General features: G+C 45.4%; 4 protein-coding genes across 5 annotated transcripts; 2 read left to right on the top strand and 2 right to left on the bottom strand.

The window, feature by feature from the left end:
* The first annotated feature begins 3,993 nt into the window (after window positions 1-3,993).
* On the top strand, window positions 3,994-8,293 carry LOC133393751 (protein split ends-like). The gene is made up of 2 exons (XM_061660060.1): window positions 3,994-4,098; window positions 5,398-8,293. The coding sequence occupies exons 1-2, from the start codon at window positions 4,087-4,089 to the stop codon at window positions 7,447-7,449; spliced, it is 2,064 nt and encodes a 687-aa protein (XP_061516044.1). The 5' UTR covers window positions 3,994-4,086; the 3' UTR covers window positions 7,450-8,293.
* A 1,623-nt stretch (window positions 8,294-9,916) lies between these two features.
* On the bottom strand, window positions 9,917-16,183 carry LOC1275617 (REPTOR-binding partner). Of its 2 annotated transcripts, none has more exons than XM_314882.3 (3): window positions 15,810-16,183; window positions 11,326-11,407; window positions 9,917-11,211 (listed from the first exon to the last, which is right to left on the bottom strand). In XM_314882.3, the coding sequence occupies exons 1-3, from the start codon at window positions 15,855-15,857 to the stop codon at window positions 10,997-10,999; spliced, it is 345 nt and encodes a 114-aa protein (XP_314882.4). In that variant the 5' UTR covers window positions 15,858-16,183; the 3' UTR covers window positions 9,917-10,996. The 2 variants fall into 2 exon arrangements, with proteins under 2 accessions (XP_314882.4, XP_061509029.1); XM_061653045.1 differs by having other exon boundaries at window positions 9,917-11,214; window positions 15,810-16,181.
* A 360-nt stretch (window positions 16,184-16,543) lies between these two features.
* Window positions 16,544-17,883, bottom strand: LOC1275616 (translocon-associated protein subunit gamma). Its single transcript, XM_314880.5, has 2 exons — window positions 17,508-17,883; window positions 16,544-17,412 (listed from the first exon to the last, which is right to left on the bottom strand). The coding sequence occupies exons 1-2, from the start codon at window positions 17,641-17,643 to the stop codon at window positions 16,991-16,993; spliced, it is 558 nt and encodes a 185-aa protein (XP_314880.3). The 5' UTR covers window positions 17,644-17,883; the 3' UTR covers window positions 16,544-16,990.
* A 220-nt stretch (window positions 17,884-18,103) lies between these two features.
* LOC1275615 (pre-mRNA-splicing factor CWC25 homolog) lies at window positions 18,104-20,202 on the top strand. Its single transcript, XM_061662610.1, has 2 exons — window positions 18,104-18,236; window positions 18,303-20,202. The coding sequence occupies exons 1-2, from the start codon at window positions 18,219-18,221 to the stop codon at window positions 20,145-20,147; spliced, it is 1,863 nt and encodes a 620-aa protein (XP_061518594.1). The 5' UTR covers window positions 18,104-18,218; the 3' UTR covers window positions 20,148-20,202.
* The last annotated feature ends 83 nt before the right edge of the window (window positions 20,203-20,285 follow it).

The following is a 20,285-nucleotide window of genomic DNA, read 5'->3' as shown; positions in this document are numbered from 1 at the left end:
CTACTGGGAATGGAAAATCCAGGAAGCAGACGACTGATCGTGTGAGATAAAATGAAACCCACAGTGTGAACATTGCGCTCGTCCCTTATCTGAGGCTTTTCTTAAGGCATGATTGATGTTGTCGTTACTACGGCAACTTCTCGAGTCAAGCCAAACGGTCTTTAAAAATGTGTTTAATTGGCATTTAAGACATCTAATGGAAGCAATAAATCTCTCTATTAAATAAGACTACCTGTCCGGCCATTCTGTTTGCTTCCAAGTGATCGTTCTGACAAGCAATATTTCAGAAAATAAATTAAACAAATAACAATCAGGCAGTAATAAATGCATCAATATGTTTCATTCTCGCACTGCAACATTTAAAGTCCCAGACTTGGAACAGTATTTGAAACCACGATATATCAACCAGCCACTTAACATATGTTTGTTATGAAATTTACTCTTGCAAAACTCAAGTATAATGTGGAGAAGTAAGTACTCCAGTAAGTACAGCTCTCCAATAAATATATCTTAGAAAGAAATGTTATAAGATCTTCCCATTCCTGATTAGCTTGTAGAGCTTTACGCTTTAGCAACGTAAAACCTTTTGATAAACCGTTTTCTATCTTATTGATCTCCATTTCTTCTTTGAGTCCTTAGGGCTCCTCTCTTTATGTCTTATTTACTGTTCGTACTTCCCACTAGGCAAGGCTGGCTCTGTTTGCTATTTTTAAGAGTTTATATTTATATTCTTGTCTTATTACTTACTATAGAATGACTTGTCTATCCTAGAGCTTAAACTAACCCGGTGCTTTGGTACCAATCGAAAACGACATAGAGCATGAAATATGTATAGAATTTGACAGGATCGAGTCTTGTTTGTTCTAGATGTCTGACAGTGCATCTTCATATAATTCTGTACGTTTGTTTGAGTGGGTTGTCTTGTACGATGGCTAGAGCGCTGCCTAAGTCTATCTAGGTACAGTCACAAACTGCAACGACTCAATAAAATGCCCGTCATGGGCTCAAGCCTAGAATGACCCGTCCGCCCGAAGCAAGAACTGACTATACGGTTGCTTCTTACTGAATAAGTCTCGATAGCCTGTATAGTAGAAATCATTTAAATACTCTTCCAATGCTACATACTTTAGAGCTGGTTTGTCCTGAAGGCTAAATATATGCCCGCACTAGTGATGGGCATTTCAAAGCGCACCAACGGCTCCGGAGCCGGCTCCGACATTTGCCTGGGTCACCGACGGCTCTGGAACCAGTTCTGCACCAACGGCTCTACACCCACGGCACCCACGTTGGAGCGAAGTCAGCTTCAGAGCCGTTATAAGGGCTATTAATAAGCCTTCATCCTTCGTAAGGTGTAACTCAGAACCAATTCCTACAAAGAACTTCTTGTCAATTGGCGTAAAGATCTTCATAAAAGTGGTTCAGCTCCTCCAGACAAAAGTCATGATACGTTGCTATGATGTCTATAATTATTCTTAAAACATATCTGGTTAAGATACTATCACTCTGGTTGGTCGACTAGCACATTCAATCAAAGCCAGCGATCTTACTGACTCCTATATTATGTCTTCTTCTCTAATTTAAAGTCCAAATTAACTATGTCTGTTTCAGAAGAAGAAAAAAACAGCACGACTACTTTCTTTATGTTTACTGTTGCAACTTAACGGACCAAAAGGTTTTTTTGTACACCTAGTATGATTTGATATACGAACTTACGACCATGGAGTGTTGAAAATTTAAAGCTATTTTCAATCTACACGTTTACAAGGATATTTAATTGTTTATGCCTTTTGAACACGCTACGACTGCGAACAAATTTCCCATTACCATTCGTCCAAATTTTTCTCCCGCCCGTTTTCGTTCACCTCTCTCAGCACGGCGAAAGTTGAGCGAACTTTCATGCCACTACACTGCGGGCGGTGCATCTAGTTATGCACCGCCCGCGGACGCATCCTAAACGATGCGCGCCACCAGTAAAGCGGTGTGCGCGATGCAATTTAACTATGACAGCTCGTCCGGCCGTCCGCACGCTGATCGTGGCCGCTGTCACGAAACCGTGCCCGCACGAAGGAAAGTTCACGCGTGCGGGCAAACGAACTGCTGAAATGTACGTCGGGTGGATGGGAGTACAAACGAACGAAGAAAACAAAAAAAAACACACACACACAGTTCAAACCGCCTGCACCGTGGTTTTGCAGACATGCGGCCTGGCGTTCGGGTGATTTGTAAGGCTTGAGGCCGACTCATCGGTTAAATACGGACAATTGTCGTTGTTTCGCCGGTGGAAAGCAATCAACGAGGATAAATGATGTTATTTTTTCTGTTGTTTATTTCAGGAAATCGATTTAAATGTTAACAAACACGAAAGAAACTCCATTTTACTAACATTCTCTTAAACATAACAAATGTTTAAATAATAAAACAAATGTGAACCATTTGCCAAACCAAAGGGAATCATAAAAAGGCAATGAGTTTGTAATATGCAATAACATTGTTCATTATTTCAGCACAATAAGTGTATGTTCTTGTCTTGATATTAGGGATAGTAACGTGAAATTCATTTATTTATCTATTCATTTGTATCTCTTTCTCAATATTAATATAATATATTGATCAATTTAATTTACAACTTCTTTCTTAATTATTTACGGTTATATTGATTGATTTTTTTAATTTTATATCGTTTTCTTTAAATTCTCTTTTCGTTATCTTTTTATTATATATTATTCATATGTTTATTATAATTTTGTATATCTACGTTTTTACTAGATTTATTTATGTTTTAAGCAATGTGTCTTCTTCTACTTCGAAATTTTTAAAACATGAAATTGTTCAAATTTTCCCGAATTAATATAAATTTAGCTTTAAATGCCCCACACTTTTGCCACTAACACTCTAACCCTTTATGTAGAATTTGACATTCAGTAACTAGGTCACGATGTTCCAGTTGTCCATCAGTCCCATAAACTACGCCAATCTAAAAACCGTTCGATTTTGCTGGAAGCTTCTTCGGCCTCTGTCCACAATCACGTCCAAAAGATCCCGGGCTTTAAGCCACCCATCCACCCCCTCGGACGGCATTCGCACCTTCGTGAGCAGCGGTCATAATCCATATTTTTCCTACCCATATTTCCTCCACCAAACGACCACGCCACGCTATTTGCTGGAAATGTTTTTTGTTTTGTGTGTGCGCTTTTGCATTGCGCGTGCATTTCCTCCTTGCAGGCTGCAGCGCAACAAACACACGAACATCATCAGCGTTGCATCTTTTGCATGCGCGGAAAACCCATCGCCCGCAATCGCCGCTGCCATTTCCCGTTCGCCCTCCCCCAGCAACTGGTGCTGAAAACTGAAAACAAAAGAAAGTAGCTGCGTGTGTGGGAGACCCGCGCCCGTTCCGCAAAGCGTCGTCGCCCGCGGTACACCTGTACCAGTGCGCCCTCCCCGTACACTCCGCATGTAACGACGGTGGAAGAAATAGGAAAAGAAAAGCGAAAGTACTAACCTTACCAGCGTGGCGAGAGTGGCACAGCAGGGGAGAGGGGAGGAACAAGCACGAATGGTTCGCTTTTAATTGGCGCTAAAAATGGGAGCCCTTTTACTTGAGCATGATGGCAACAACAATTTCCCTTACACCCTCCGGTAGCAGAGTTTGCAGTGCTGCGATCCTCTCTTCCTCGCTGTTCGGCGCACGGGTGGGGCCCTTGGCATGGAAAACGAGTGCGGAAAACATTGCACGACGATCCGGACACGGCTCGCAACATAGACACAAACACAAGCGCACACACACACACACAAACGCCTAATGCAAACGAACCTGACCGTCTCGCGGTTGTTCGTTCGTCTAATTTTTCCACTTGCAGATTTTCCACTTCAGCCCCACTCTTGCGCCGTTTTTGTTTTTTTGTTTTTTTGGATGGCTGGAAGACTCGCTTATCTTTCGAAGTGGGGCTACCATGCCGTGGAGGGCAGAAAACCCACCGCCACTGATACGGTTGGGTTGGTTAATTAATATATAAATAGGCTGGCACCGACGGAACATTCAACCAGTAAACTTTGTACTCTCCGTCCATCCATAAGTGTATCGAAATGAAGTTTACGGTAAGGATTCAACAGCGCACGCTGGTGTGTTTAGTTTAAGCGTGGTGGTGTGCCTTGGGAACGGTGATTTTTGTGAGCCATTACTTCAAGGAATATTATCGAAAATGTGAGCTGTTGGTGTGACCTAATGCATTGTGATAAGCAAACACTGTGAATAACTTCTTCAGTGGCTCTGAACTACTACAAACTACAAAATTACTATGAACTGTCACGAGAGCGTTGTGTAAATTGTGTGATATCTCATAAGTTTGTGCAGTGACTGTGACATTTGGATTAAGTGAAAATACTGTTTCTAGAAATTCGTCAAAACTGTGACTATAACGTTAAAAGGCAGTTACATCTCATGAACCTGACGATAGAAAAGAACGAAGAAGATTGATGTTGAACATATGAAATGAAGATATTATCAAAATTGAAGATCATAAGATGTGAATAATAACAAAAACTGAAGATCACATCAAGGGATTGGAGACAATAGAGATCTCGATAAAGATTGAGGATCAGGTGAAGATCAGGCAATTCTAACGAAGAAAACCTCCAATTGGAATCAATGGATTCCTAAAGTAGTGTGTTTATGTACTTCTGCTAAAAACTAGCACGTCTTAATTCTTTGCGAAGCTCAACTTCAGGAGTTTCTAAAGTGACTTTCAATAACAACTTATCGTATCATGTTATATCTACAAGCCGGAGCTTTACATCTATCTAAATTATTTTATCCTTATTATCGACTCTGGTTGTCCTATGTCATTCTAATAATAGAACCAACAGCTCCAATATCTGACAATTCCTCTTAATTGTCAAAATGGATCTGATCAAGCCAGGCTATTTGTAATTTCAATCGAGATTTCTTAGTATGAGTGCCTTAGTTTGAGAACTTCTTCCTCTTCTTCTTTGGCTCAACAACCGATGTCGGTCAAGGCCTGCCTGTACCCACTTGTGGGTTTAGCTTTCAGTGACTAATTGATTCCCCCCATAGCAGGATAGTCAGTCCTACGTATGGCGGCGCGGTCTATTTGGGGATTGAACCCATGACGGGCATGTTGTTAAGTCGTACGAGTTGACGACTGTACTACGAGACCGGCAAAGTTTGAGAACAGTCTGATAAATAAGGGCAATAACTTCTTTAACGCAATTCTCCACAGTTATTCCACGAAAATATTCCGAACTTGAAATTTGGAGCCTTCTTCCTGATATAATGCTATGCAAAAATAGTCCATAAGATCAAGTGCATAACATTCTTAACAATCGATTTCATACGCTCACTTTCTCACTTCTGCTCTCTCGCTCAACACCGTACAGATACTGGTGGCATCGGTGGCTGTCGTCATCACGGCAACACTGGCGCTGGAGTTCGAAAGCAGGAAGCTGCACCCGGACGCTGGCGTGCACGATGACGGAGGGCTGTCGATGCTGGAGCAAACGCCGGCCGAAGATCGCCAGTGGCAGGCGGTGAAGAAGCACGAGAAGCGCCAGACGGGCAAAAAGATCCACATCTTTCTCGGCAAGCCGAAGGGCAAAAAGTCCAAGAAGCATGCCGCCGGTGCCGACGGTGAGCCGGAAACGCAGACACGCAAAACGCCCGAGCTGACGACCCGCTCGGACAAGGGCGTGATCGACACGACGTCGGACGCGCCGGATGCGGCGGTGGGCGAAAGCCAACACTACGACATCGGCGAGCATAACATCGTGAAGGAGAAGATCAAGATCAAGCACCATCACCATCACCATCATCACAATCACGTCAAGACGGTGGTCAAGAAGGAACCGTATCCGGTGGAAAAGGTCGTCCAGGTGCCGGTCGAGAAGATTGTGCACGTGCCGAAGCCCTACCCGGTGGAGAAGATCGTCGAGAAGGTGGTGCACGTGCCGGTGGAGAAGATCGTGCACGTCCCGAAACCGTACCCGGTGGAGAAGATCGTCGAGAAGGTGGTGCACGTGCCGAAGCCCTATCCGGTGGAGAAGATCGTCGAGAAGCCGATCCACGTGCCGAAACCGTACCCGGTGGAGGTGAAGGTACCGTACCCGGTCGAGAAGATCGTGCACGTGGACAAACCCTATCCGGTGGAGAAGATCGTCGAGAAGGTGGTGCACGTACCGAAGCCCTATCCGGTGTACAAGCAGGTGCAGGTCCCCGTCCCTGTTGAGGTGAAGGTCCCGTACGAAGTTCCGAAGCCCGTACCCTACCCAGTGGAGAAGAAGGTCCCGTATCCGGTCGAGGTGAAGGTCCCGGTTGAGGTCGAGAAGAAGGTCCCGGTGCCGGTTAAGGTGGAGGTGGAAAAGAAGGTCCCCTATCCGGTCAAAGTGTACGTGCCGCAGCCCTACCCGGTGGAGAAGAAGGTCCCATACCCGGTGCCGGTGAAGTCGGGCTCCTTCCCGTTCCCCTTCGACAAGGACATTTCGAGCAGCTACGCGAACAGCTACGCGAACAGCTACTCGAACAGCTACTCCAACACGAAGCTACATCCGTTCGAGTCGCAGCACCACGAAGAGTACGCCGGCTCGGATGATAGCTACCGGCGCACCACCAAGACCGGCTACAAGAAGGGCAAGGGCAAGAAGTCGAAAAAGACGGAACAGCAAACGCAGCAGCAGCAGCAGCAGCAGCAGCAGGAGCATGCCTCGAGTGCACCGGTGACGGAAGATAACAGCGAGACGGGCCAGACGGGCATGGGCGCATCGTACTCGGCACTGAGCACCGGCACGGATCATGGCGCACACTACACGCAGACCACGATCTATCACGGAGGTTCCGGCCATCAGGCACAGCAGGAACAGCAGCAGCATCAGCAGCAGCAACAGCAGCACCAGCAGCAGCAGCAGCAACACCAAGCTCTTCTTCAGCAGCACCATGACCAACTCCAGCAGTATCACCAGCAACAGCAGCAACAGCAACAACTACAGCAGCAGCAGCAGCAGCAGCAGCAGCAACAGTACGGTAGTCAAGATGCCACTACCTTCTTTAACCAGCAGCTCATCCATTACGGCCAACAGGCAAAGTACGGTCCATCCACCTTCCCGAGCCAGTCGTCGCAGGGTGCCGACTACGGTACGGCTCCACAATCGACCGGTCAGGACGGTAGCAGCCAGCAGCAGTACGGTCAGTACGGTGGATCGGACCATTACGGTTCAGGCTCGAACCATCAGGAGGTGATGGTTTCACCTCCGTCCGGATCTGCAGCTTCCGGATACGGCCAACAGCAACAGCAGCAGGCAACTTACGCCCTGACGGCTCCATCCAACCCGGGCGGTAGCTTCCAGCTCGAGTCTCAGCCACAGCCGTTCCAGCTGCTACAGTTTGCACCGTTCCAGTACCAGACGCCGACCGGTTTCTCGCTGCCAACGGCTCGATGAAGTGAGGGATCATGATCATCGTTCCCATCATCGTGAGACTGACACCCTTCAAAAGCAAAGCCAAAGACACCCTTCTGTAGCCTGCGCGCACACCCATGGCTAGAATCGGAGTTCGCCCGGACCGATGCCGTTTGGAGGATTCGTTAACTTATGTAGCCCACCGTGCGCGGGGCTAGGGCGCAGTGAATGGTTTGTTTTGTTGTTGTTGTTTTTTTATAATGATTCTTGTGTACTTTTTGTGTTTAGCATTATGAAAACGTTTTGTTTCTGTTTTGTTTATTTGCCAATTTTAATGCCCGGTCAACAACCGGTGGCTGGGAGGTGATCGTACGGGCGAAAGGGCGTACTTGAGACGACCCACGGATGGGCTGTTTTTGTGAAACAGTCTGCATCCGTGATTCGATCGTAGAGAGTCGCTTTCGCCCCCATTTCGATCCTCCTGTACACCGTTGCAGACATACACACACATACACATACGCCTGGCGATCGCATGATAAAAAGATAGCAGAAAATCGAAATTAAAAAATGGAGGTGCATCGCTTCGATGCGACCTTTGTTTGCTAGAGGCTTAGATGGCTGCTAAGTAGTAGGATCAAAATGTTAACAGACTCCTTTTCCGATGGCTGGCAGATAACAGACGCGCCGCGTGCTTGAGTACTGTTCTCGTCCGCAAGCACGAGCTGGTCGGTCTCGCTCAGGAATACCGGAAAAGGGAATTTTAACGTTGGACTTTTACCGTATTATTGTACATATTATTCTTCCTTCTGTTGAAGACACCACTGTGGCTGACGCTGAGCCGTAGAATTGATGCTATTGTTGCATAATAAAAGATGAAAAAATCATACATTTTAAGGTGTTTGCACTTAACGGTCTAAAAGGAAAGAAATGTTGTGTGCCAAAGGTTGGAAGTTGTAATGTTAATATTAGTATTGGGTTTGATTTAGAAATTTGGTAAAACACATACCGTTACAGCACTGAAGTTCGGAAGACAGTGTTCTTTTCTTTGCTGATCTGATGCTTGGACAGGGTCAGTTGTAACATTTAACCGATTTCATTTCAGAACCAAGAGCAATGGTCAGCAATCACTATGCAAATTCGAGTTAAAATTCTTACGATTTATCCTTCGGAACAGGAACTGTATCGGTCCCAGGACCGACAAACACCAACGTTTCCTTCCAGATCCGGAACAAGTACGAGTTTAGAAATGAATAAAGCCGAAAACCTCTTCAGACCCAGGATCAGTTTAATATCAATTCCAGGACTGGTATGAGTTCAGCATAAGTTCCAAGACTGGTATTGATTCGGTATCAGTTTGAACACCAGTATAAGCTCAGTATCAGTTCCAGGACCGGTATGGGCTTGTGTTCGTTTCAAGAACCGATATTAGTACGTGACTGGTTGCAGGACCAGTATGAGTCAAGTATCAGTTTTAGAACCGGTATGGGCACAATATCAGTTCTAGTACCGGTATGGTTTCAATGACCGGTTTGAGTTAACTATCGGATCCAGGACAGGTGATCGATTCTCGGACTGAAATGTGTTCCTGATCGATTCCAGGACCGATATAGGTTCAATATCATTTCCAGGATACCTACGAATGCAGTATCAGCACCAGGACCCGTATGAGTTTAGTAGCTGTTCCAGAACTGGTATGAGCTCATATTCAAATCCAGGACCGGTATTGTTCGATCTCCTCGGAGTAAAGGGCGTCCCTAATATTTCATCCAGTTTAAATCAATTAATATCACAAATGAGGTAACAAATATTCTATCAGGACCAGGACAGGACCAACGTAAAGTGTCAGTACTAGAATAGATTCAAAGCAAGATTCAGACTAAACAAGTTGGAGGTCAATAGCAAAAAAATAGTTTAACGGCCAGGTTGAGTTTTACAATCAGAAAATATCAGGGGAAAAGACCAAGCCTCAACTCTAGATCACATGAAAAGTCGGATTCTGGGTCAACAACTGGAACAGTTTAGTCTGGTACAGACTCAAAACCACGTTTTGGATAAGGTTGAGTGATATCTTGGGTCAAGTTTAAAAAGTTAACGTAACGCCCAATGCTGGGTAGATCACTTGTTTTGCTAGGCAGGACTTGCTTCGCTTCCCATTCCGGATTCTCAGCATGAACGTTGACTATGCAGCTCCGTGTTACTAATTAGTCAAGGCAAAAAGAAATTAATGAAAATATACTTTTTTGAGATTTGCGCGCCTTTAAAAATCTTGTAATTCCGAACACGAGGGCGCTGTACAAGAAAGCGCCATCTAGTGGATGGTAGGTAAGTTATTTTACGAAACATCCAAAAATGTAACCGACGAAGTTGTTTTTAAATTTTGATCGTACTTTAATTATTTAATGCTTTGTTAATTACTTTCCACCAAGAATCTAAAGAAATTCACTCGCTTTAATGAATGAAGTAAAATAAGATCAAACAAAAACTGGCACCCAGTGCAAAAGCGCAAAAGTGTGGTTAGAAGGAAGTGTTTTCTTTATTAGTAGAATTCACAAATATATCGTACAAAAATATTGTTTTTCTGGTTCTCTCGCGTACAAAAAAGCAAACAATTCCTTGCAAAACTATTCCTTTGCATTCTTAAGATGCAGAAGACAATAAAAAACGTGCAATTATTACGCCTCTTACCCGGGGGGCCACCGCAACGCGGCGCAAAAACAGGAATGAAAGTTGTTCGCAATTTCAAACGAATGCTGCCCTCGCAGCACTTGGGCGCAGCAACCAAATGTAACGGCCGCTTTCGATGTGAGCTCGTTTTTTTGAGTGTGTTTATTTCGTACAGAGTAAAACCTAACACAATGAGTCCTGTAATAATAATCTTAACCTGCCTAATATATGTAACGTGTTTGCTCCTCACCCACTGCTACCATGCAGGCCATTCGAAACCTATGTGTTTTGTGTATTTTGTTTGTTTGCTTTGTACCATCCTATTACATAAAACTAACTGATAATATACACACATACACTGAAGAGTTTGTGTATTTGGGGGTTACATGTAGTGTTCATCACCATACCTTAAACAGAGGTAATCGCTTTCCTCCCTTCTCTTTCTCTATTGGATTCTACTGTCTTTAAGTCATGTATTAACCGCTGCAGATTGGCTGTATCTCTCATCTCTCCTCCTTGTTTTTTTTATATCTTTACTTTTACTTTTTTCCGTTTTTTATGTATTTTTTCTTCACCTTCCTATTCCTCGCGCACTGGGGCGCGGAGGCTCATTCTTTTTATGGCAAAATGCTCAACGAACAGAAATACGCAAACGTAACTATGGAAACGAAAAACGAAGGACAAAAAAAGGAACACTTGTGCAACACACACGAACTGAGCGCTATCGCGGTGAACGACGATCACGGTTCGATCTCGACGAACACAACAGCTCTCTCTCTAAGTGCACCCAGAGAGGTCAACACACCAAACTTATTACTCAAGAAAGGAAGCAACAGTGATTCACTTTTTTGTTTTGTTTAACTTAAACACAACCAAGGCAGACGCAATTAGGGTGTGGTGAGTTTGTATGCGTGCACTACCGGCACTACTCCTGCTTCATGGCGCCCAGCTCCTCGAGAAGCTCCTGCAAACCGTCCGGGCAGCGGCCAGCGTCCACCTCCAGCGCCCAGTTGTACAGCTTCTCGAGCTCTCGGCGCAGCTCCACCACGGCCTTCTCGCGATCGGTCACCAGCTCCTCCAGGTATTGGTAGCGCAGCTTCTTCCGGGCACGACACTCGCGAGCACTCTGCCGGCTGCGTTCTGCTTGGTAGGTCGGACACAGGACGGAAGAAAAGGGGCAAACGTTAGTATCGTTAGTATCATATCTCGTTCAAGATCAAGCGCCAATTGTGTACACGCTCATTGTGTACCTACCGAGTTTTGCTTTCATATCGATCTTCTCGATGGACACTTTACGTCCCGGTTTGCGGCCTCGCTTACCACCTTCCTTGCGCTCCTGAATGAGGGAAATGGGGGAAAAAGTGCATTAGTTGATACAATCATTATCACGAGATCATTAAATACAATACAAAATGGAGTAATATGTTCTTAAGAAAGCTCTAAATGGAAGGAACTACAGACTACAGCCCCCAAAAAGGGCCTTTCCACCTGTACCTTCTTTATAACGCTTGTTGCGCATTGAAAGGGATAGTACCAGCATCAGTTCCGTTCATCCTGCTGCATGGGCACCCACCCACACAGGCAAAATTCGTCACGTTAAAAAAGGTCATGTAACACGGCGCAAATCGAGTGAACGATAACGACGTCATAAACACCCGGCATGCACAGCCGAGACAGAGTGACACCACTTCCACTTCACAGCCCAAGTTTGCCCAACTGAGACGCAGGTTTGGCTCGTCTCTCGAACTGGTGACGGTGAGTTATTACGCATCATCGGTGATGCGTTTGACCCGGCGGGGGGGGACCTCTCTCTTTCTCACGCTCCAGAAAGTCACATCAGCTCATCCAACACCAGCGTTAAAGTGTGCGGTAGAATCCTTAGCCGAAAATATTCATTTTTTTTCGCTTATTCAATCTTCAATTACCAACTATGCCCACTATGGCCTTAACAGCCTATAAGGCGTTATTGCGACGTAATTTAGCACAACACGGCAATATATCCTCAAAACCTCAAAACAACGTGCAAGAACCTGGTGATGCCAGAAGAGACTCATTTGCAATCGGGATTGATGAGAGTGAGCTCATTAAAGAATATCACCACCAGCGGAGAAGTATGGAAATAGAACAGAATTTGGACCCCCTTTTTTGCTACTGAGACCCTTCACGGCATCCAAATTGTCCAATGAGTCAGGTTGGGGATAGGGCAAGAAAAACGGGCTACGACGCAAAAATCCACTTCTCCCGGTGGTCTTTCTAGCTAGCTGGGACCTCTATTACCTGTGCTCTCGGTTAACCAGTGCCGGTCGAAAATGCAAACTTTCAACTATGGTGAAACTAAGGATGGTGCTCTGGTTCCGGTTCCGTGCTGTCTTTTGTTCCGAAACCCCGGGAAGGCCACTCCACTTGCCAACTGGAAGGATGTTGTGGCAGTGTTGTGTCACAACGATGTTCCACTTTTTACCGATTGTCCGATCCCGGTCAAACGGATTAGTCCGGTGCCACTACACAGACGGTCAGACGACGACGACGACGAAACACTCGCACAACGCGCACACACCACGGTGAACCCGCGAAACGACCATCCCCGTGAGGCGGACCAACGGCAACAGAACGATGCTGCGCCATTCAGGTTGCGAATCGGCGGCAAACCCCCCCCCCTCCTCTTCCTACCCCCAAACCCGCCGTCTCCTTGTGTCTGTGCATGCAGCCGACCACCACCCCCGCATACACCCCTTTTGCAGCCCAGCCCCCCGACCACAACGGCTTCACAGCGCGCGCTCTCGGTTAAGGCCAACGACGTAATTTGCGTTTAGAATCGCAGCAATTTTTTCGCTCTCGCAGAATGGGCAAAGGGAAGAGAGCGAGCGAAAGGGGCCGAGTAGAGAAGAGCGCGCGCGCTATTACACGGCGGGCCGGCAAGATGTATTACGCATTGGAAATTGCTGTTTGGCTAAAGGGAGCGAGATAGAGAGTGAATGAGAGAGAAAGAGAGAGAGCGGAGAGAGGTGCCGTCGTGGTTCGCGTATCGATTGCGTAGCAAGGGCAGGGCAGCACAACTCTTTTGCTGCGCAAGGGGGGATTTTAGAAGAAAGGTTTGAATAATTACGCTTTAAAACGATTTTTTTGTTAATACATGCTATTCACAAATTAAATTCCTCACTTTTTTTCACAAGATTTTTATCTTAAAACTTGATTTAGCAAAAATTACTGGTGGAAATTTTTGGTCATCGAGGGAATGGTCGTGCCGGATCTCAAATTTAAGTAGTTTTTTCACCGTTTTCTTATGCGACAATGGATGCAATATGTGCAGAACATATATATCTATTATTTACAAAACTTTTCCAATCCATTTTTAGTAAAAAAAAAACTTAGAAAAATAACATATATTCTGAAGCGGCTTCAAATTGTTTGGCAAAATGCTTCGGTCAGCCGCCGCTAGATGCTCTAGTGAAAATCGAAATTACACTAGCTAGTACGGACAATGTACCCCGGCCTTAAGAGGCTGATGTAGGATTTCATTCTTGCGGAGGAGAAAATGAGCAGTTTTTTCATAAACAATTGTTCATAAAGAATTTCCCACAGCATGTTCAAATATAATCCTTTTTTGTGGCAAAAACTAAATGTGTAGACTCTTCTTCTTCTTTGGGCACAACAACCGTTGTCGATCAAGGCTCGGCTTTCAGTGACTTATTTGAAGGGGTTTCCAAGTCACTTTCAAATATGCACATTATTATTCACCGCATCCAAGATGTTTTTAAACAGCTGTCAAATGGTGTACTTGCTTCAAAATGAAATTTCACTTTCAACACATGATTTTCAACACAACCTCAATCCAGCTTGAGTCGTGTTGAAAATCACGCTGAAGAAATCAAAAATTATTTTGATGGAAATGAAATGTCAGATCTTTAGCAACACGGCCTTTTTGGACCGTTACTCCTGAATAAAAAAAAAATATCAGATCTTTGTGAAATAACATTTTGCACGCGGTGAATAACAATGTTTACATTCGAAAGTGACTTGGAAAACCCTGTATCGACAGGTGGAGTAAATGAAGTAGTGTCTTCAGTTTAATTGGTCCAATTCATTCCTTCTTATTTGACAATATTGGAGTGGATTTTAGTGTGTAGTGTACCGAGCAGCGTGAATTTCGCAAGTGTGAGGTTTATTGCTGAGTGTGTTCTTGCATGCATTATTGATCTACTTGCTCATGGCAAACATTTCGATACTAAGAATTGATCACTGGACCACTGTTGCCACTTGGAGGTGTAATAAATAAATGAATAAATAAATATACCTGCACTTTTCTTGACCTGGAACCAATTATTTCTCTTTTCATACTTTTCCATTGTATGAACAATATCCTCTCGCATAACGAGTGAGTCATTGGAACGGAATAAACTCGTTATAGAGGGGTTCTACTGTTTATCTTTTCAAAAACAGAATTATAGTTTTCACTCAGTTTGTTTGCCTTTCTTTTCCAAAAATTTCAAAAAAATCTGAGCTAAAACATAAAACAACTTTCTGTATTTAAAAAAAAAGAAAAAAAAGATAATGTAAAATAAATAATAAATAGATATTTAAGTGTTTTTTTACAAATATAACAGTAATAGAGACAAATATCTTCATTGCAACCGAAATATATTAAATTTATAAATCTCCATTTATAGAGCTGAAATTATCAGTAATTTAATTATAATCACAACAACCTATAATGATTGTTGATTTACTCGCGCGTATCTTAAAAATCGATCAGAAACTGTTCTCAAAATTATTAGAGCTGATTCAATTAAATGCCTTGGATCATGTTGAACTGGTTTTGAAATAAAACGACAATTTTATAAAACATTGTGTTTCAATTTTTAAAATTATTCTTGACAGTCATGAAAATCTATGAACAATTTTAAACTAATCTTACTCTCGTAACACACGATATCCTTCGACTAATGTGCCCTATTTTAAAAATAATGCTAAAGAAAACTCGCTTCGAAGCAACTCTCTTCCCCCTCACTGTTTTCCACACAAACAATTCCTACAACAACAAAACAACAGCAACAAAAACCCAAGCCACGCTAGCCGAAATTGCGTCGTAGTTAATATTGCACCCTTCTTGCTAGAATATGCTTGCGCAAAAGCTGGTCATCGAACCCTTCTCAAGAGAGTTCCCGGCCCTTTAGCTCCTTCGCTTTGCGTGTTTTCTGTTACACGCACGGAGCCCACATACACACGCTTACACTCCCAATTTGCCGATGCGAGGAAAAGAGCAGAGTGTGTTTTGTTGCCTTCGTCAACTGATCTATGACGTCATGGAGCACGCGAGCGACTCCCAATGGGGCACTGGTGTGGTGTTGGTGGTAGTGGTGACTGTGTGGTTTTATTATTGTAATCGTATTGAAATTGATTGTAAATTTGTGCAATCATTTGGGTGTCTAGGATTGATGTGACTAACTACTAGAACTAGCTCACGCTTCACACACACACACACACACACACACACACACACACACACAAAACACACATTCACCTTGGATAAATAATATATGCGACGTTCAAGGTCCAACGAAACCACAAATCAAAACAAACAACCACCAACACCGCGCAGCACGGCAGTAGGCTATGGTGGACGCCATCTTTGTTTTTATCGTCATTTCCGTCCCCACTTCCAAAACACAGAACCCTTCCTAGGGGGCAAACACGTTTTGCATCCGCAGGTTTTTTATCGACACAAATGTTACGCTTACCGATTGATTTTGCTCCTCCACCATCGTGGTAAGCTCCTCGTAATCCATGTTGAACGGATTCGCCTATTTAGTCTTCCCACACACCACTGGCACTTCGAGAAGAGTGTCACACACGCACACAGAAAGTTCTTTTGAAAGTGACCTTTTTTCACTTTTTAACTTGCAATTATTGTTCGTGTTTCGTTGAAGGCTCGTGTTATCGACAAACTTTAATCACTTTAAACTGCAATTTCGTATGAAAAACCCGTGCAAAAACACACTGTTTTGGCAAGCGCACTGTTTTCACGTTGTTGTTCCGTCTGCGTAATGTTGTGAAGTGTGTGCTTTGTTTTGAAAACGTCCCATGACGTCAAGTAGCTGTCGTGGCGTTTGGTGGTGTGTGTGTGTGAGCAGCTTTTTCATCGAAAGTAGTCGATCAACAGCGCTTAGGCTATGGTCTCTAATTTGTCTGCCGTGCTGTGTGAAATGGGTTTCTCACACAAATTTAGCATTTTTATGTAATTTTGAGAAAAAGTTTTACTTTAAAATAAAAAGTAGGATTTCATTGCTATTTTCCCTTTTTCATCTCTATAGAATTATAATATTAACTGCCAATCCCATTTAAAAAGATGATTCTTCCCTTGCGGTGCAGCTGTTTCCATCCCCTAAACGTACGCTGACACGTTTCCGATAAAAATTATGTTTCTCATTCCTGTTTTCGGATCAAACAATGAAGCGGACACACAACTACATACTTAATTGTAGTAACTTAATCTTTACTGAGCGATGCATCGAATGATTATTAGTTAGCCGAACGGAAGAAAGAGCCGTACGGCGTACAAGTAGCAGCAGTGAATGAATGTCTCAGTTCGTAATAACGAATAAACGAAAAAGTATGCACCCCCCCCACCACGGGGCACAATCGCACACAGTCGCAAGTTTAAACTATTTTGTGTGAGTCTTGTTGTTTGTTGTTTTTGTGTTGTGCTGTGTGAGTGTGTTTGCGGGATGAGAACGCGCCGTACGCCCGACAGTGCTCCAATCACTGTCCTAACATCCTAATGCCAAAAAAGTCACCAAGATGGTAGGATTAAGAATTGAGTGCCATGCGTACGGACACACGGTCGCGCAGAGACGGCTACAATCCCCCCCCCCCCCCCCCCCCGCTCGCACATCACCCTATGCCACCCCTTGCCCACCATTTACGTCGATTTGCCCGTCGACAGCAGGGCCAGCAGTCCACCGGCACCGACCATGGAGAAGATGTAGTTGAAGGTCGGGGTGAACGATCGCAGCAGGTAGAAGCTGGCAAAGATGACCACGGCCAGGAAGAGGGCGTTGTTGTAGAAGATGGAGAAGGTGGTCGCCTCATACTCGGCGACGTCGATCTTCTTCCACAGCACCCGCTCGTCGCGCTCCTTGCGGCTCATCTTCTTATCGTCGGCGAGCTGGGCGGTCATCTCGCGCGAGACCGCGTCCTCGCGCTTGATGGCAATCTTGTGCTTCATCGTGAACTTGGTGTTGCGGTACGCCATCGCCAGCAGGTACGTGCACAGGCCGGTCACAATCACGAAGAACACGACCGACGGCAGCAGGTCCATTTGGTGAACCCTCCAGAACAGCCCTGGTCGGTGAGGTTTGGGGGAACATGAAACATTCTTTAGTGAAAACATTGCCTCCTGGTGCCCGGGTGGAAGGGTGCCACCGCACTATACTTACAGATGGGGACCGCGGACACGATGAAGGCACTGCCATAGAACAGGACGTTCGATTTGGTGCTCACGTTCCGGCTAAAGTCCTGCAGCAACAGCTCCTCCTCCTTGGTGAAGCCGAGATCCTTCGTGTTGTCCACCATTTTGCTGGCTGGTTTAGCTTGGGCAGTTTACGGACAAAAACTAAAATATTGCTTGCGACACTGGTACAGCGTACGTTCCGAAATTTGCTGGAGAACGAATGCACACAATTGTGAAGCTGCGTCGACGACGGAGACCGCTACGCGAAGTGGACGAGGCACACAAAAAATAGGTAAACGTAACGATACGTGTCAACTTTCTTGGCGATGTGGAATCGGTGCTGTCACTTTCGTGGCCCAAACATGACAGTTCGAGCAGGGTTGCCAGATTGAGTTGAATCCAAATTGAAATAATAAAGATATTCTTTTTCTCATATTTCATGTAATTAAATGGATGATGTATTCGCAAAATGTATTCTCATAACTATAAAATGTATATTTTTGTTATTTTTAAAACATAATACTCATTTACCAGCTTTTTGTTGCGGCATAAATTGTAATGGCCCAAAACATTTTTCCATTTGTCATGTTCGGATCATCTGTCAAACAGGCTGCAAAACAAAACAAACTCCAAGCATCCGCGATCTGCGCGGATACGCTTGTATTGATTGAATATTCCCCGAAAAAAGTGACCAAAAATGGGTGGCGGTGATCTGGTAAGTAAAAATCTTACATGTAACTCCACATAATCTTCTCACTGTTTCCCTGTTTGCCCTTTACAGAACACGAAAAAGTCATGGCATCCGAACACGATGAAAAACCAGGAGCGCGTCTGGAAGGCGGAACAGCAGGAGGCGGCGGAAAAGAAGCGCCTGACCGAGCTGCGGCGCGAAATAGACGAAGAGCGCAACCGGGAGGAGCTGAAAAGCATCGGCCAAAAGTCGGGCATCCTGCCGGGCGACGAGGGCGACAAGAAGCTCGAATGGATGTACCGCGGCCCGTCGCAGCTGGTCAACCGGGAGGAGTACCTGCTCGGGCGCACCATCGACAAAACGTTCGAAGAGCTGGACGCGCAGGAAAAGACGGCCAACTCGACGTTCGGTGTGGCGCAGCCGAAAAATCACGTCGAACATGAGTGCATTCCATTTTCGATCCGTCAGCACAAGGATGTGCTCAGCAGCGATCAGGTCGATCTCGCCCGGAAGATGATGGAGGACCCGCTAATGCTGATCAAGCAGCGGGAGATGGAATCGCGCCAAAAGATACTGCAAAATCCCGTCAAGCTGAAGGAGCTGCACCGGCTGCTGAAGGGCGACCGGAGCCTGAAAGCGTCCGAGGGGAAGAAAAACAAAAAGAAGGACAAAAAGAAAGATGGGAAGAAAAGCAAAAAGAGCCACAAGAAGAAGAGCAAGAAAAGCAAACGCCGGAGCAATAGCAGCGCGTCCGGAAGCGACAGTGACGGAAGCGCGGATTTGGACAAGCTGCTGGCGGAGAAGTACAAAAAGGTAGCCGGAGAAGGGCAGGAAGGCGTGAGCATTGACAAGCTGCTAACCATGAAGTATGACAAGCTGACCAAAGAGCTGGACATGATGGGTAGCGGTGGATCGAAAGGGAAAAGGCAGCGGGCGCGCGAACAAAGTGCCGACTCGTCCGGATCAGACAAAAGAGGCACGCGCCGACGGCAGGATGATCGGTACGGCAAGCGGGAGGAACATGGTAGGCGTGATGATCGAGATAGAGGGAGAACAAATGCTAGCAAAGAGCGTTCACGGGATGTGAGGAAAAGCCGAAGAGATTCTTCAGAGGAAAGTGTAAAAGATCGAAAGCGAGATAGAAAACAGACTCATTCAGAGAGAGATAGAAGTAGGGATAGGCAAAGAAACAGATCACCGGTTCGTTCCGGCCACCGTTCTCCCGTGCGTAAAGCGGCCCCATCGAAAGACAAACACAGTCGTGGTCGTTCCCGGTCAAGATCTCCCGAAAGGAAGCAGTCGCACAAGGAGACGAAACGTCGCTCACGATCGCGCAGCCACCGGCGACGTAGCCGAAGCCCCGCACCAGAACACAGCAAACCGAAAGCGAAACCCCGCAGAACACCATCCAGCTCGTCATCCTCATCGTCCGGATCGGATTCGGACGCTTCGAATCAACCAGCCCAAACACACCCGGCACCCGACGACTCGGACGATGAACGGCGCGTCCGGAAGGTGCGAAACTTTGGACTCGTCACAGCGTCCGGTGAAAAGTTGGACACCTCCACCCGGTCCGAGGTACGGCTGTACAAGCGCGAAGAGATCAAAGCCGAACAGTCAAAGCAACGGCCAACGTGGAGCAAACCGCAGGAAAAGAAGCGACCGCTGTCCGAGCAGGAGCTGGAAGAGAAACGGCTGGCCATGATGAGCAATGCCCAGTGGCGGGATAAGGAACGTGAATCGAACGTGAAGCGGTACGAATCGGAAGATCACCGGGAGGATGCGAAGGAAAGCCGAGAGTTCGATAAGGAGTTTCTCACGAAGCAGCTGAAACGGGCGGCAGCGAGCGAAACGGTCGAATCGCGCATTCGTTCGAATCGGAACAATATTCAGCGATCGAACGGTGCCATGGATAGGAATTTCGTGAAGCGATGAACGATTTTTAGGACTGATTAGTTGAATACTATTCTTGTGCGGAACGATTGAACAAGAGTGAGTGAATGCGTTTGTTTTAGGAAGAAAGAAATTAACTTTAAAGCAAAGGTTCCACAAGTACAGTAGTGAGGACCAGAA

Source organism: Anopheles gambiae, chromosome 3 (assembly GCF_943734735.2).
Source record: "Anopheles gambiae chromosome 3, idAnoGambNW_F1_1, whole genome shotgun sequence".
NCBI classification, from domain to species: domain Eukaryota; kingdom Metazoa; phylum Arthropoda; class Insecta; order Diptera; family Culicidae; genus Anopheles; species Anopheles gambiae.
The sequence above is the reverse complement of the archived record's forward strand: the minus strand, read 5'-3'. Positions and strand labels throughout refer to the sequence as shown.

Bases quoted from the DNA above. Each gene is read 5' to 3' on its own strand.
- LOC1275616 (XM_314880.5), bottom strand. From the start codon at position 17,643: ATGGTGGACAACACGAAGGATCTCGGCTTCACCAAGGAGGAGGAGCTG. The intron at 17,413-17,507 runs GTAAGTATAGTG...CTCACCGACCAG, and splicing joins CGTGTCCGCGGTCCCCATCT to GGCTGTTCTGGAGGGTTCAC.
- LOC1275617 (XM_061653045.1), bottom strand. From the start codon at position 15,857: ATGGATTACGAGGAGCTTACCACGATGGTGGAGGAGCAAAATCAATCG. The intron at 11,408-15,809 runs GTAAGCGTAACA...TCCCTCATTCAG, and splicing joins TGGAGGAGCAAAATCAATCG to GAGCGCAAGGAAGGTGGTAA. The intron at 11,215-11,325 runs GTAGGTACACAA...CGACCTACCAAG, and splicing joins CGATATGAAAGCAAAACTCG to CAGAACGCAGCCGGCAGAGT.